At 55.8% G+C, this 12,788-nt stretch overlaps 1 protein-coding gene across 4 annotated transcripts in view; it reads right to left on the bottom strand.

Annotated features, from left to right (window-relative positions):
• The window catches only part of LOC134992764 (zinc finger protein 585B-like), a 130,557-nt gene that overhangs the window by 36,414 nt on the left and 81,355 nt on the right, over nt 1-12,788 (bottom strand). For all 4 annotated transcript variants that reach the window (XM_063950810.1, XM_063950808.1, XM_063950809.1 and 1 more), the window contains exon 4: nt 3,665-4,260. In XM_063950810.1, the coding sequence (XP_063806880.1) occupies nt 3,665-4,260 (596 nt within the window). The remainder of the gene's footprint in view (nt 1-3,664; nt 4,261-12,788) is intronic.

Below are 12,788 nucleotides of genomic sequence, written 5' to 3'. Positions count from 1 at the left end.
ATGCAGAGCCCCCTGTACCATGCAATGCCCTATTCCTGGATCAGTACATAATGCAGAGCCCCCTGTACCACCCAGCGCCCTATTCCTGGATCAGTACATAATGCAGAGCCCCCTGTACCACCCAGCGCCCTATTTCTGGATCAGTACATAATGTAGAGCCCCCTGTACCACCCAACACCCTATTCCTGGATCAGTACATAATGCAGAGCCCCCTGTACCACGCAATGCCCTATTCATGGATCAGTACATAATGCAGAGCCACCTGTACCACCCAACGCCTTATTCCTGGATCAGTACATAATGCAGAGCCACCTGTACCACGCAATGCCCTATTCCTGGATCAGTACATAATGCAGAGCCCCCTGTACCACGCAATGCCCTATTCCTGGATCAGTACATAATGCAGAGCCCCCTGTACCACGCAATGCCCTATTCCTGGATCAGTACATAATGCAGAGCCACCCATACCACCCAACGCCCTATTCCTGGATCAGTACATAATGCAGAGCCCCCTGTACCATGCAATGCCCTATTCCTGGATCAGTACATAATGCAGAGCCCCCTGTACCACCCAACGCCCTATTCCTGGATCAGTACATAATGCAGAGCCCCCTGTACCATGCAATGCCCTATTCCTGGATCAGTACATAATGCAGAGCCCCCTGTACCACGCAATGCCCTATTCCTGGATCAGTACATAATGCAGAGCCCCCTGTACCACGCAATGCCCTATTCCTGGATCAGTACATAATGCAGAGCCCCCTGTACCACCCAACGCCCTATTCCTGGATCAGTACATAATGCAGAGCCCCCTGTACCACCCAGCGCCCTATTCCTGGATCAGTACATAATGCAGAGCCCCATGTACCACGCAATGCCCTATTCCTGGATCAGTACATAATGCAGAGCCCCCTGTACCACCCAACGCCCTATTCCTGGATCAGTACATAATGCAGAGCCCCCTGTACCACCCAGCGCCCTATTCCTGGATCAGTACATAATGCAGAGCCCCCTGTACCACGCAATGCCCTATTCCTGGATCAGTACATAATGCAGAGCCCCCTGTACCACCCAACGCCCTATTCCTGGATCAGTACATAATGCAGAGCCCCCTGTACCACCCAACGCCCTATTCCTGGATCAGTACATAATGCAGAGCCCCCTGTACCATGCAATGCCCTATTCCTGGATCAGTATATCATGCAGAGCCCCCTGTACCACCCAACGCCTTATTCCTGGATCAGTACATAATGCAGATCCCCTGTACCATGCAATGCCCTATTCCTGGATCAGTACATAATGCAGAGCCACCTGTACCACCCAACGCTCTATTCCTGGATCAGTACATAGGGGGTAATTCCAAGTTGATCGCAGCAGGATTTTTGATAGTAACTGGGCAAAACCATGTGCACTGCAGGGGAGGCAGATATAATGTGCAGAGAGAGTTAGATTTGGGTGTGGTGTGTTCAATCTGCAATCTAATTTGCAGTGTAAAAATAAAGCAGCCAGTATTTACCCTGCACAGAAACAATATAACCCACCCAAATCTAACTCTTTCTGCACATGTTATATCTGCCTCCCCTGCAGTGCACATGGTTTTGCCCAGTTGCTATCAAAATTCCTGCTGCGATCAACTTGGAATTACCCCCATAATGCAGAGCCCCCTGTACCACGCAATGCCCTATTCCTGGATCAGTATATCATGCAGAGCCCCCTGTACCACCCAACGCCCTATTCCTGGATCAGTACATAATGCAGAGCCACCTGTACCACCCAGCGCCCTATTCCTGGATCAGTACATAATGCAGAGCCCCCTGTACCACGCAATGCCCTATTCCTGGATCAGTACATAATGCAGAGCCCCCTGTACCACCCAACGCCCTATTCCTGGATCAGTACATAATGCAGAGCCCCCTGTACCACCCAACGCCCTATTCCTGGATCAGTACATAATGCAGAGCCCCCTGTACCATGCAATGCCCTATTCCTGGATCAGTATATCATGCAGAGCCCCCTGTACCACCCAACGCCCTATTCCTGGATCAGTACATAATGCAGATCCCCTGTACCATGCAATGCCCTATTCCTGGATCAGTACATAATGCAGAGCCACCTGTACCACCCAACGCCCTATTCCTGGATCAGTACATAATGCAGAGCCCCCTGTACCACGCAATGCCCTATTCCTGGATCAGTACATAATGCAGATCCCCTGTATCACCCAGCGCCCTATTCCTAGATCAGTACATAATGCAGATCCCCTGTACCACGCAACGCCCTATTCCTGGATCAGTATATAATGCAGAGCCCCCTGTACCACACAATGCCCTATTCCTGGATCAGTACATAATGCAGAGCCCCTGTACCACGCAACGCCCTATTCCTGGATCAGTACATAATGCAGAGCCCCCTGTACCACCCAGCGCCCTATTCCTGGATCAGTACATAATGCAGAGCCCCCTGTACCACCCAGCACCCTATTCCTGGATCAGTACATAATGTAGAGCCCCCTGTACCACGCAACGCCCTATTCCTGGATCAGTACATAATGCAGAGCCTCCTGTACCACCCAACACCCTATTCCTGGATCAGTACATAATGCAGATCCCCTGTACCACGCAACGCCCTATTCCTGGATCAGTACATAATGCAGAGCCCCCTGTACCACCCAACGCCCTATTCCTGGATCAGTACATAATGCAGATCCCCTGTACCACGCAACGCCCTATTCCTGGATCAGTACATAATGCAGATCCCCTGTACCACCCAGCACCCTATTCCTGGATCAGTTCATAATGCAGATCCCCTGTACCACCCAGCGCCCTATTCCTGGATCAGTACATAATGCAGATCCCCTGTACCACCCAGCACCCTATTCCTGGATCAGTACATAATGCAGAGCCCCCTGTACCACCCAACACCCTATTCCTGGATCAGTACATAATGCAGAGCCCCCTGTACCACCCAACGCCCTATTCCTGGATCAGTACATAATGCAGAGCCCCCTGTACCATGCAATGCCCTATTCCTGGATCAGTATATCATGCAGAGCCCCCTGTACCACGCAATGCCCTATTCCTGGATCAGTACATAATGCAGAGCCCCCTGTACCACCCAACACCCTATTCCTGGATCAGTACATAATGCAGATGCAGAGCCCCCTGTACCACACAATGCCCTATTCCTGGATCAGTACATAATGCAGATGCAGAGCCCCCTGTACCACGCAATGCCCTATTCCTGGATCAGTACATAATGCAGAGCCCCCTGTACCACCCAGCGCCCTATTCCTGGATCAGTACATAATGCAGATCCCCTGTACCATGCAATGCCCTATTCCTGGATCAGTATATCATGCAGAGCCCCCTGTACCACCCAACGCCCTATTCCTGGATCAGTACATAATGCAGAGCCACCTGTACCACCCAACGCCCTATTCCTGGATCAGTACATAATGCAGAGCCCCCTGTACCACGCAACGCCCTATTCCTGGATCAGTACATAATGCAGAGCCACCTGTACCACCCAACGCCCTATTCCTGGATCAGTACATAATGCAGAGCCCCCTGTACCACGCAATGCCCTATTCCTGGATCAGTACATAATGCAGAGCTCCTGTACCACCCAGCGCCCTATTCCTGGATCAGATGATGATCACACCCACCTCATCCTCGTGGACCTTTTGGTGTTTCACCAGCTCCGATCTCCAGCGGAAGCCTTTGCGGCACTCCTGGCACTGAAAGGGCTTCTCCCCGGTGTGGGTTTTCTGGTGCGTGTTGAGGTGCTGGCGCTGTACGAAGCTCTTGCCGCACTGGGTGCAGTGGTAAGGACGTTCTCCGGTGTGAATGCGCTCGTGGATGAGTAGCGACGTGTGCCGCCTGAAGCACTTCCCGCACACGTTACAAATGTATGACCTTTCCCCAAGGTGAGCCCTCAGGTGAGCTTTCAGCGTCCGCTTGTTGTAGAACACTTTGCCACATTCAGCGCAGGCGTGAGCCCGATCTGCGTTGTTGGCGTTCGGCCGGTCTAGAAATTTCATGCGCATTTTATCCACTCCGTCTGTGAATGCCGCTGCCTTCCCCTCAGCAACGTCCGCGGTCTGCCCTAGTGGCCCTTCCCCGGCGCTCAGAGCGTTGCTGCACGCCACCGCCCCTTCTGCACACAGCGGCAAGCTGTTGGCGCACTCTACGGCCAAGCTGGCAGCGGGGTCCAGGTCATCTGGGGTCTTCTCAATGATGGCCTTCTCCACCAAGCCTTCACCTGGGCAGGAGACAACAGGAGACAGGAGCTGTACATGGGGTGTGGAAGTCACAGCAACAGATAATGCCCTGACTCACAACTGCGCGATATAACGATGCTTTTGCGATTGAGTGATTATCAGTAAACTGCGTATGCGTCACTGCCACAACAAGCACGCGACTGATTTGCGATTACGTTCATAGTGATGATTCACTTGCAAGTGGCTGACAGGGAGCGGCTGTTTTGCGGGTGTTAATGGGGAGTGGCGTCAAAAACGCATATGCAGGCATGCGTCAGCTGCCGACTGTGATCTTGAACTAAGTGAGTCAAGGTTTCCCGGATCTGTGTCGATGCTGCAAATGTCTAAGCAGTAGCGGGTAGCTGCGCAGTCCCCGGCGGCCGTCTGTATACAACTAACGCCGGCGGTTACAGTAGCACGTCCACGCACAGCTGCAGCAGTGTTAGCGTACGGCTATGAATCAGTGCCCCTCCAGGTACCCACAAATACATACACCCCCGCCAGCGGAGCATACCAATAATACCCCCTGTCTACCCATCACCCCGCCAGCGGAGCATACCAATAATACCCCCTGTCTACTCATCACCCCGCCAGAGGAGCATACCAATAATACCCCCTGTCTACCCATCACCCCGCCAGCGGAGCATACCAATAATACCCCCTGTCTACTCATCACCCCGCCAGAGGAGCATACCAATAATACCCTGTCTAACCATCACCCCACCAGCGGAGAATACCACATCACCACAGCAAGCCTGCCCAATAATACCCCGTCTACCCATCACCCCGCCAGTGGAGCATACCACATCACCACAGCAAGCCTGCCCAATAATACCCCGTCTACCCATCACCCCGCCAGTGGAGCATACCACATCACCACAGCAAGCCTGCCCAATACTACCCCCTGTCTACCCATCACCCCGCCAGCGGAGCATACCACATCACCACAGCAAGCCTGCCCAATAATACCCCGTCTACCCATCACCCCGCCAGCGGAGCATACCACATCACCACAGCAAGCCTGCCCAATAATACCCCGTCTACCCATCACCCCGCCAGTGGAGCATACCACATCACCACAGCAAGCCTGCCCAATAATACCCCGTCTACCCATCACCCAACCAGCGGTGCATACCACATCACCACAGCAAGCCTGCCCAATAATACCCCGTCTACCCATCACCCCACCAGCGGTGCATACCACATCACCACAGCAAGCCTGCCCAATAATACCCCGTCTACCCATCACCCCGCCAGTGGAGCATGCCACATCACCACAGCAAGCCTGCCCAATAATACCCCGTCTATCCATCACCCCACCAGCGGTGCATACCACATTACCACAGCAAGCCTGCCCAATAATACCCCGTCTACCCATCACCCCGCCAGCGGTGCATAGCACATCACCACAGCAAGCCTGCCCAACACTACCCCCTGTCTACCCATCACCCCGCCAGCGGAGCATACCACATCACCACAGCAAGCCTGCCCAATAATACCCTGTCTACTCATCACCCCGCCAGCGGTGCATAACCACATCACCACAGCAAGCCTGCCCAATAATACCCCGTCTACTCATCACCCCGCCAGCGGTGCATAACCACATCACCACAGCAAGCCTGCCCAATAATACCCCGTCTACCCATCACCCCGCCAGCGGAGCATACCACATCACCACAGCAAGCCTGCCCAATAATACCCCGTCTACCCATCACCCCGCCAGCGGAGCATACCACATCACCACAGCAAGCCTGCCCAATAATACCCCGTCTACCCATCACCCCACCAGCGGTGCATACCACATCACCACAGCAAGCCTGCCCAATAATACCCCGTCTACCCATCACCCCGCCAGCGGTGCATAGCACATCACCACAGCAAGCCTGCCCAACACTACCCCCTGTCTACCCATCACCCCGCCAGCGGAGCATACCACATCACCACAGCAAGCCTGCCCAATAATACCCTGTCTACTCATCACCCCGCCAGCGGTGCATAACCACATCACCACAGCAAGCCTGCCCAATAATACCCCGTCTACCCATCACCCCGCCAGCGGTGCATAGCACATCACCACAGCAAGCCTGCCCAATAATACCCCGTCTACCCATCACCCCGCCAGCGGTGCATAGCACATCACCACAGCAAGCCTGCCCAACACTACCCCCTGTCTACCCATCACCCCGCCAGCGGAGCATACCACATCACCACAGCAAGCTTGCCCAATAATACCCTGTCTACTCATCACCCCGCCAGCGGTGCATAACCACATCACCACAGCAAGCCTGCCCAATAATACCCCGTCTACCCATCACCCCGCCAGTGGAGCATACCACATCACCACAGCAAGCCTGCCCAATACTACCCCCTGTCTACCCATCACCCCGCCAGCGGAGCATACCACATCACCACAGCAAGCCTGCCCAATAATACCCCGTCTACCCATCACCCCGCCAGTGGAGCATACCACATCACCACAGCAAGCCTGCCCAATAATACCCCGTCTACCCATCACCCCACCAGCGGTGCATACCACATCACCACAGCAAGCCTGCCCAATAATACCCCGTCTACCCATCACCCCGCCAGTGGAGCATACCACATCACCACAGCAAGCCTGCCCGATAATACCCCGTCTACCCATCACCCCACCAGCGGTGCATACCACATCACCACAGCAAGCCTGCCCAATAATACCCCGTCTACCCATCACCCCGCCAGTGGAGCATGCCACATCACCACAGCAAGCCTGCCCAATAATACCCCGTCTACCCATCACCCCACCAGCGGTGCATACCACATCACCACAGCAAGCCTGCCCAATAATACCCCGTCTACCCATCACCCCACCAGCGGTGCATACCACATCACCACAGCAAGCCTGCCCAATAATACCCCGTCTACCCATCACCCCACCAGCGGTGCATACCACATCACCACAGCAAGCCTGCCCAATAATACCCCGTCTACCCATCACCCCGCCAGTGGAGCATGCCACATCACCACAGCAAGCCTGCCCAATAATACCCCGTCTACCCATCACCCCACCAGCGGTGCATACCACATCACCACAGCAAGCCTGCCCAATAATACCCCGTCTACCCATCACCCCGCCAGCGGTGCATAGCACATCACCACAGCAAGCCTGCCCAACACTACCCCCTGTCTACCCATCACCCCGCCAGCGGAGCATACCACATCACCACAGCAAGCCTGCCCAATAATACCCTGTCTACTCATCACCCCGCCAGCGGTGCATAACCACATCACCACAGCAAGCCTGCCCAATAATACCCCGTCTACCCATCACCCCGCCAGTGGAGCATACCACATCACCACAGCAAGCCTGCCCAATACTACCCCCTGTCTACCCATCACCCCGCCAGCGGAGCATACCACATCACCACAGCAAGCCTGCCCAATAATACCCCGTCTACCCATCACCCCGCCAGTGGAGCATACCACATCACCACAGCAAGCCTGCCCAATAATACCCCGTCTACCCATCACCCCACCAGCGGTGCATACCACATCACCACAGCAAGCCTGCCCGATAATACCCCGTCTACCCATCACCCCACCAGCGGTGCATACCACATCACCACAGCAAGCCTGCCCAATAATACCCCGTCTACCCATCACCCCGCCAGTGGAGCATGCCACATCACCACAGCAAGCCTGCCCAATAATACCCCGTCTACCCATCACCCCACCAGCGGTGCATACCACATCACCACAGCAAGCCTGCCCAATAATACCCCGTCAAACCATCACCCCACCAGCGGTGCATACCACATCACCACAGCAAGCCTGCCCAATAATACCCCGTCTACCCATCACCCCACCAGCGGTGCATACCACATCACCACAGCAAGCCTGCCCAATAATACCCCGTCTACCCATCACCCCGCCAGTGGAGCATGCCACATCACCACAGCAAGCCTGCCCAATAATACCCCGTCTACCCATCACCCCACCAGCGGTGCCTACCACATCACCACAGCAAGCCTGCCCAATAATACCCCATCTACCCATCACCCCGCCAGCGGTGCATAGCACATCACCACAGCAAGCCTGCCCAACACTACCCCCTGTCTACCCATCACCCCGCCAGCGGAGCATACCACATCACCACAGCAAGCCTGCCCAATAATACCCTGTCTACTCATCACCCCGCCAGCGGTGCATAACCACATCACCACAGCAAGCCTGCCCAATAATACCCCGTCTACTCATCACCCCGCCAGCGGTGCATAACCACATCACCACAGCAAGCCTGCCCAATAATACCCCGTCTACCCATCACCCCGCCAGCGGAGCATACCACATCACCACAGCAAGCCTGCCCAATAATACCCCGTCTACCCATCACCCCGCCAGCGGAGCATACCACATCACCACAGCAAGCCTGCCCAATAATACCCCGTCTACCCATCACCCCACCAGCGGTGCATACCACATCACCACAGCAAGCCTGCCCAATAATACCCCGTCTACCCATCACCCCGCCAGCGGTGCATAGCACATCACCACAGCAAGCCTGCCCAACACTACCCCCTGTCTACCCATCACCCCGCCAGCGGAGCATACCACATCACCACAGCAAGCCTGCCCAATAATACCCTGTCTACTCATCACCCCGCCAGCGGTGCATAACCACATCACCACAGCAAGCCTGCCCAATAATACCCTGTCTACTCATCACCCCGCCAGCGGTGCATAACCACATCACCACAGCAAGCCTGCCCAATAATACCCCGTCTACTCATCACCCCGCCAGCGGTGCATAACCACATCACCACAGCAAGCCTGCCCAATAATACCCCGTCTACCCATCACCCCGCCAGCGGAGCATACCACATCACCACAGCAAGCCTGCCCAATAATACCCCGTCTACCCATCACCCCGCCAGCGGAGCATACCACATCACCACAGCAAGCCTGCCCAATAATACCCCATCTACCCATCACCCCGCCAGCGGAGCATACCAATAATACCCCGTCTACCCATCACCCCGCCAGCGGTGCATAGCACATCACCACAGCAAGCCTGCCCAACACTACCCCCTGTCTACCCATCACCCCGCCAGCGGAGCATACCACATCACCACAGCAAGCCTGCCCAATAATACCCTGTCTACTCATCACCCCGCCAGCGGTGCATAACCACATCACCACAGCAAGCCTGCCCAATAATACCCCGTCTACTCATCACCCCGCCAGCGGTGCATAACCACATCACCACCGCAAGCCTGCCCAATAATACCCCGTCTACCCATCACCCCGCCAGCGGAGCATACCACATCACCACAGCAAGCCTGCCCAATAATACCCCGTCTACCCATCACCCCGCCAGCGGAGCATACCACATCACCACAGCAAGCCTGCCCAATAATACCCCATCTACCCATCACCCCGCCAGCGGAGCATACCACATCACCACAGCAAGCCTGCCCAATATTACCCCCTGTCTACCCATCACCCCGCCAGCGGTGCATACCACATCACCACAGCAAGCCTGCCCAATAATACCCCGTCTACCCATCACCCCGCCAGCGGTGCATAACACATCACCACAGCAAGCCTGCCCAATAACACCCCGTCTACCCATCACCCCGCCAGCGGAGAATACCACATCACCACAGCAAGCCTGCTCAATAATACCCCGTCTACCCATCACCCCGCCAGCGGTGCATAACACATCACCACAGCAAACCTGCCCAACAATACCCCGTCTACTCATCACCCCGCCAGCGGAGAATACCACATCACCACAGCAAGCCTGCCCAATAATACCCCGTCTACCCATCACCCCGCCAGCGGAGCATACCACATCACCACAGCAAGCCTGCCCAATAATACCCCGTCAAACCATCACCCTGCCAGCGGAGCATACCACATCACCACAGCAAGCCTGCCCAATAATACCCCGTCTACCCATCACCCCACCAGTGGAGAATACCACATCACCACAGCAAGCCTGCCCAATAATACCCCGTCTACCCATCACCCCACCAGCGGAGCATACCAATAATACCCCGTCTACCCATCACCCCGCCAGCGGTGCATAACCACATCACCACAGCAAGCCTGCCCAATACTACCCCCTGTCTACCCATCACCCCGCCAGCGGAGCATACCACATCACCACAGCAAGCCTGCCAAATAATACCCCGTCTACCCATCACCCTGCCAGCGGAGCATACCACATCACCACAGCAAGCCTGCCCAATAATACCCCCTGTCTACCCATCACCCCGCCAGCGGAGCATACCACATCACCACAGCAAGCCTGCCCAATAATACCCCGTCTACCCATCACCCCGCCAGCGGAGCATACCACATCACCACAGCAAGCCTGCCCAATAATACCCCCTGTCTACCCATCACCCCGCCAGCGGAGCATACCACATCACCACAGCAAGCCTGCCCAATAATACCCCGTCTACCCATCACCCCGCCAGCGGTGCATACCACATCACCACAGCAAGCCTGCCCAATAATACCCCATCTACCCATCACCCCGCCAGCGGAGCATACCAATAATACCCCGTCTACCCATCACCCCGCCAGCGGTGCATAGCACATCACCACAGCAAGCCTGCCCAACACTACCCCCTGTCTACCCATCACCCCGCCAGCGGAGCATACCACATCACCACAGCAAGCCTGCCCAATAATACCCTGTCTACTCATCACCCCGCCAGCGGTGCATAACCACATCACCACAGCAAGCCTGCCCAATAATACCCCGTCTACTCATCACCCCGCCAGCGGTGCATAACCACATCACCACAGCAAGCCTGCCCAATAATACCCCGTCTACCCATCACCCCGCCAGCGGAGCATACCACATCACCACAGCAAGCCTGCCCAATAATACCCCGTCTACCCATCACCCCGCCAGCGGAGCATACCACATCACCACAGCAAGCCTGCCCAATAATACCCCATCTACCCATCACCCCGCCAGCGGAGCATACCACATCACCACAGCAAGCCTGCCCAATATTACCCCCTGTCTACCCATCACCCCGCCAGCGGTGCATACCACATCACCACAGCAAGCCTGCCCAATAATACCCCGTCTACCCATCACCCCGCCAGCGGTGCATAACACATCACCACAGCAAGCCTGCCCAATAATACCCCGTCTACCCATCACCCCGCCAGCGGAGAATACCACATCACCACAGCAAGCCTGCTCAATAATACCCCGTCTACCCATCACCCCGCCAGCGGTGCATAACACATCACCACAGCAAACCTGCCCAATAATACCCCGTCTACTCATCACCCCGCCAGCGGAGAATACCACATCACCACAGCAAGCCTGCCCAATAATACCCCGTCTACCCATCACCCCGCCAGCGGAGCATACCACATCACCACAGCAAGCCTGCCCAATAATACCCCGTCAAACCATCACCCTGCCAGCGGAGCATACCACATCACCACAGCAAGCCTGCCCAATAATACCCCGTCTACCCATCACCCCACCAGTGGAGAATACCACATCACCACAGCAAGCCTGCCCAATAATACCCCGTCTACCCATCACCCCACCAGCGGAGCATACCAATAATACCCCGTCTACCCATCACCCCGCCAGCGGTGCATAACCACATCACCACAGCAAGCCTGCCCAATACTACCCCCTGTCTACCCATCACCCCGCCAGCGGAGCATACCACATCACCACAGCAAGCCTGCCAAATAATACCCCGTCAAACCATCACCCTGCCAGCGGAGCATACCACATCACCACAGCAAGCCTGCCCAATAATACCCCGTCTACCCATCACCCCGCCAGCGGAGCATACCACATCACCACAGCAAGCCTGCCCAATAATACCCCCTGTCTACCCATCACCCCGCCAGCGGAGCATACCACAGCAAGCCTGCCCAATAATACCCCGTCTACCCATCACCCCGCCAGCGGAGCATACCACATCACCACAGCAAGCCTGCCCAATAATACCCCCTGTCTACCCATCACCCCGCCAGCGGAGCATACCACATCACCACAGCAAGCCTGCCCAATAATACCCCGTCTACCCATCACCCCGCCAGCGGTGCATACCACATCACCACAGCAAGCCTGCCCAATAATACCCCCTGTCTACCCATCACCCCGCCAGCGGAGCATACCACATCACCACAGCAAGCCTGCCCAATAATACCCCGTCTACCCATCACCCCGCCAGCGGAGCATACCACATCACCACAGCAAGCCTGCCCAATAATACCCCATCTACCCATCACCCCGCCAGCGGTGCATACCACATCACCACAGCAAGCCTGCCCAATAATACCCCGTCTACCCATCACCCCGCCAGCGGAGCATACCAATAATACCCCGTCTACCCATCACCAAGGAAAAGTTCTGCGCACAGAAAAACATTTCTTCCATTGCGGGCACCGGGCGTGTGTGACCATGGATAGCACAGCAGTGTAGTGGTTTCCATTGCTGCCTAATAGCGCTGAGGTCAGGTGGTCATTCTGTGCGGAGTTTGTATGGCTTTCGAGA

This window comes from Pseudophryne corroboree, chromosome 2 (genome assembly GCF_028390025.1).
Source record: "Pseudophryne corroboree isolate aPseCor3 chromosome 2, aPseCor3.hap2, whole genome shotgun sequence".
In the NCBI taxonomy this organism is placed as follows: domain Eukaryota; kingdom Metazoa; phylum Chordata; class Amphibia; order Anura; family Myobatrachidae; genus Pseudophryne; species Pseudophryne corroboree.
Note: the sequence above shows the minus strand (reverse complement) of the source record. Positions and strands in the feature narration are given on the sequence as shown.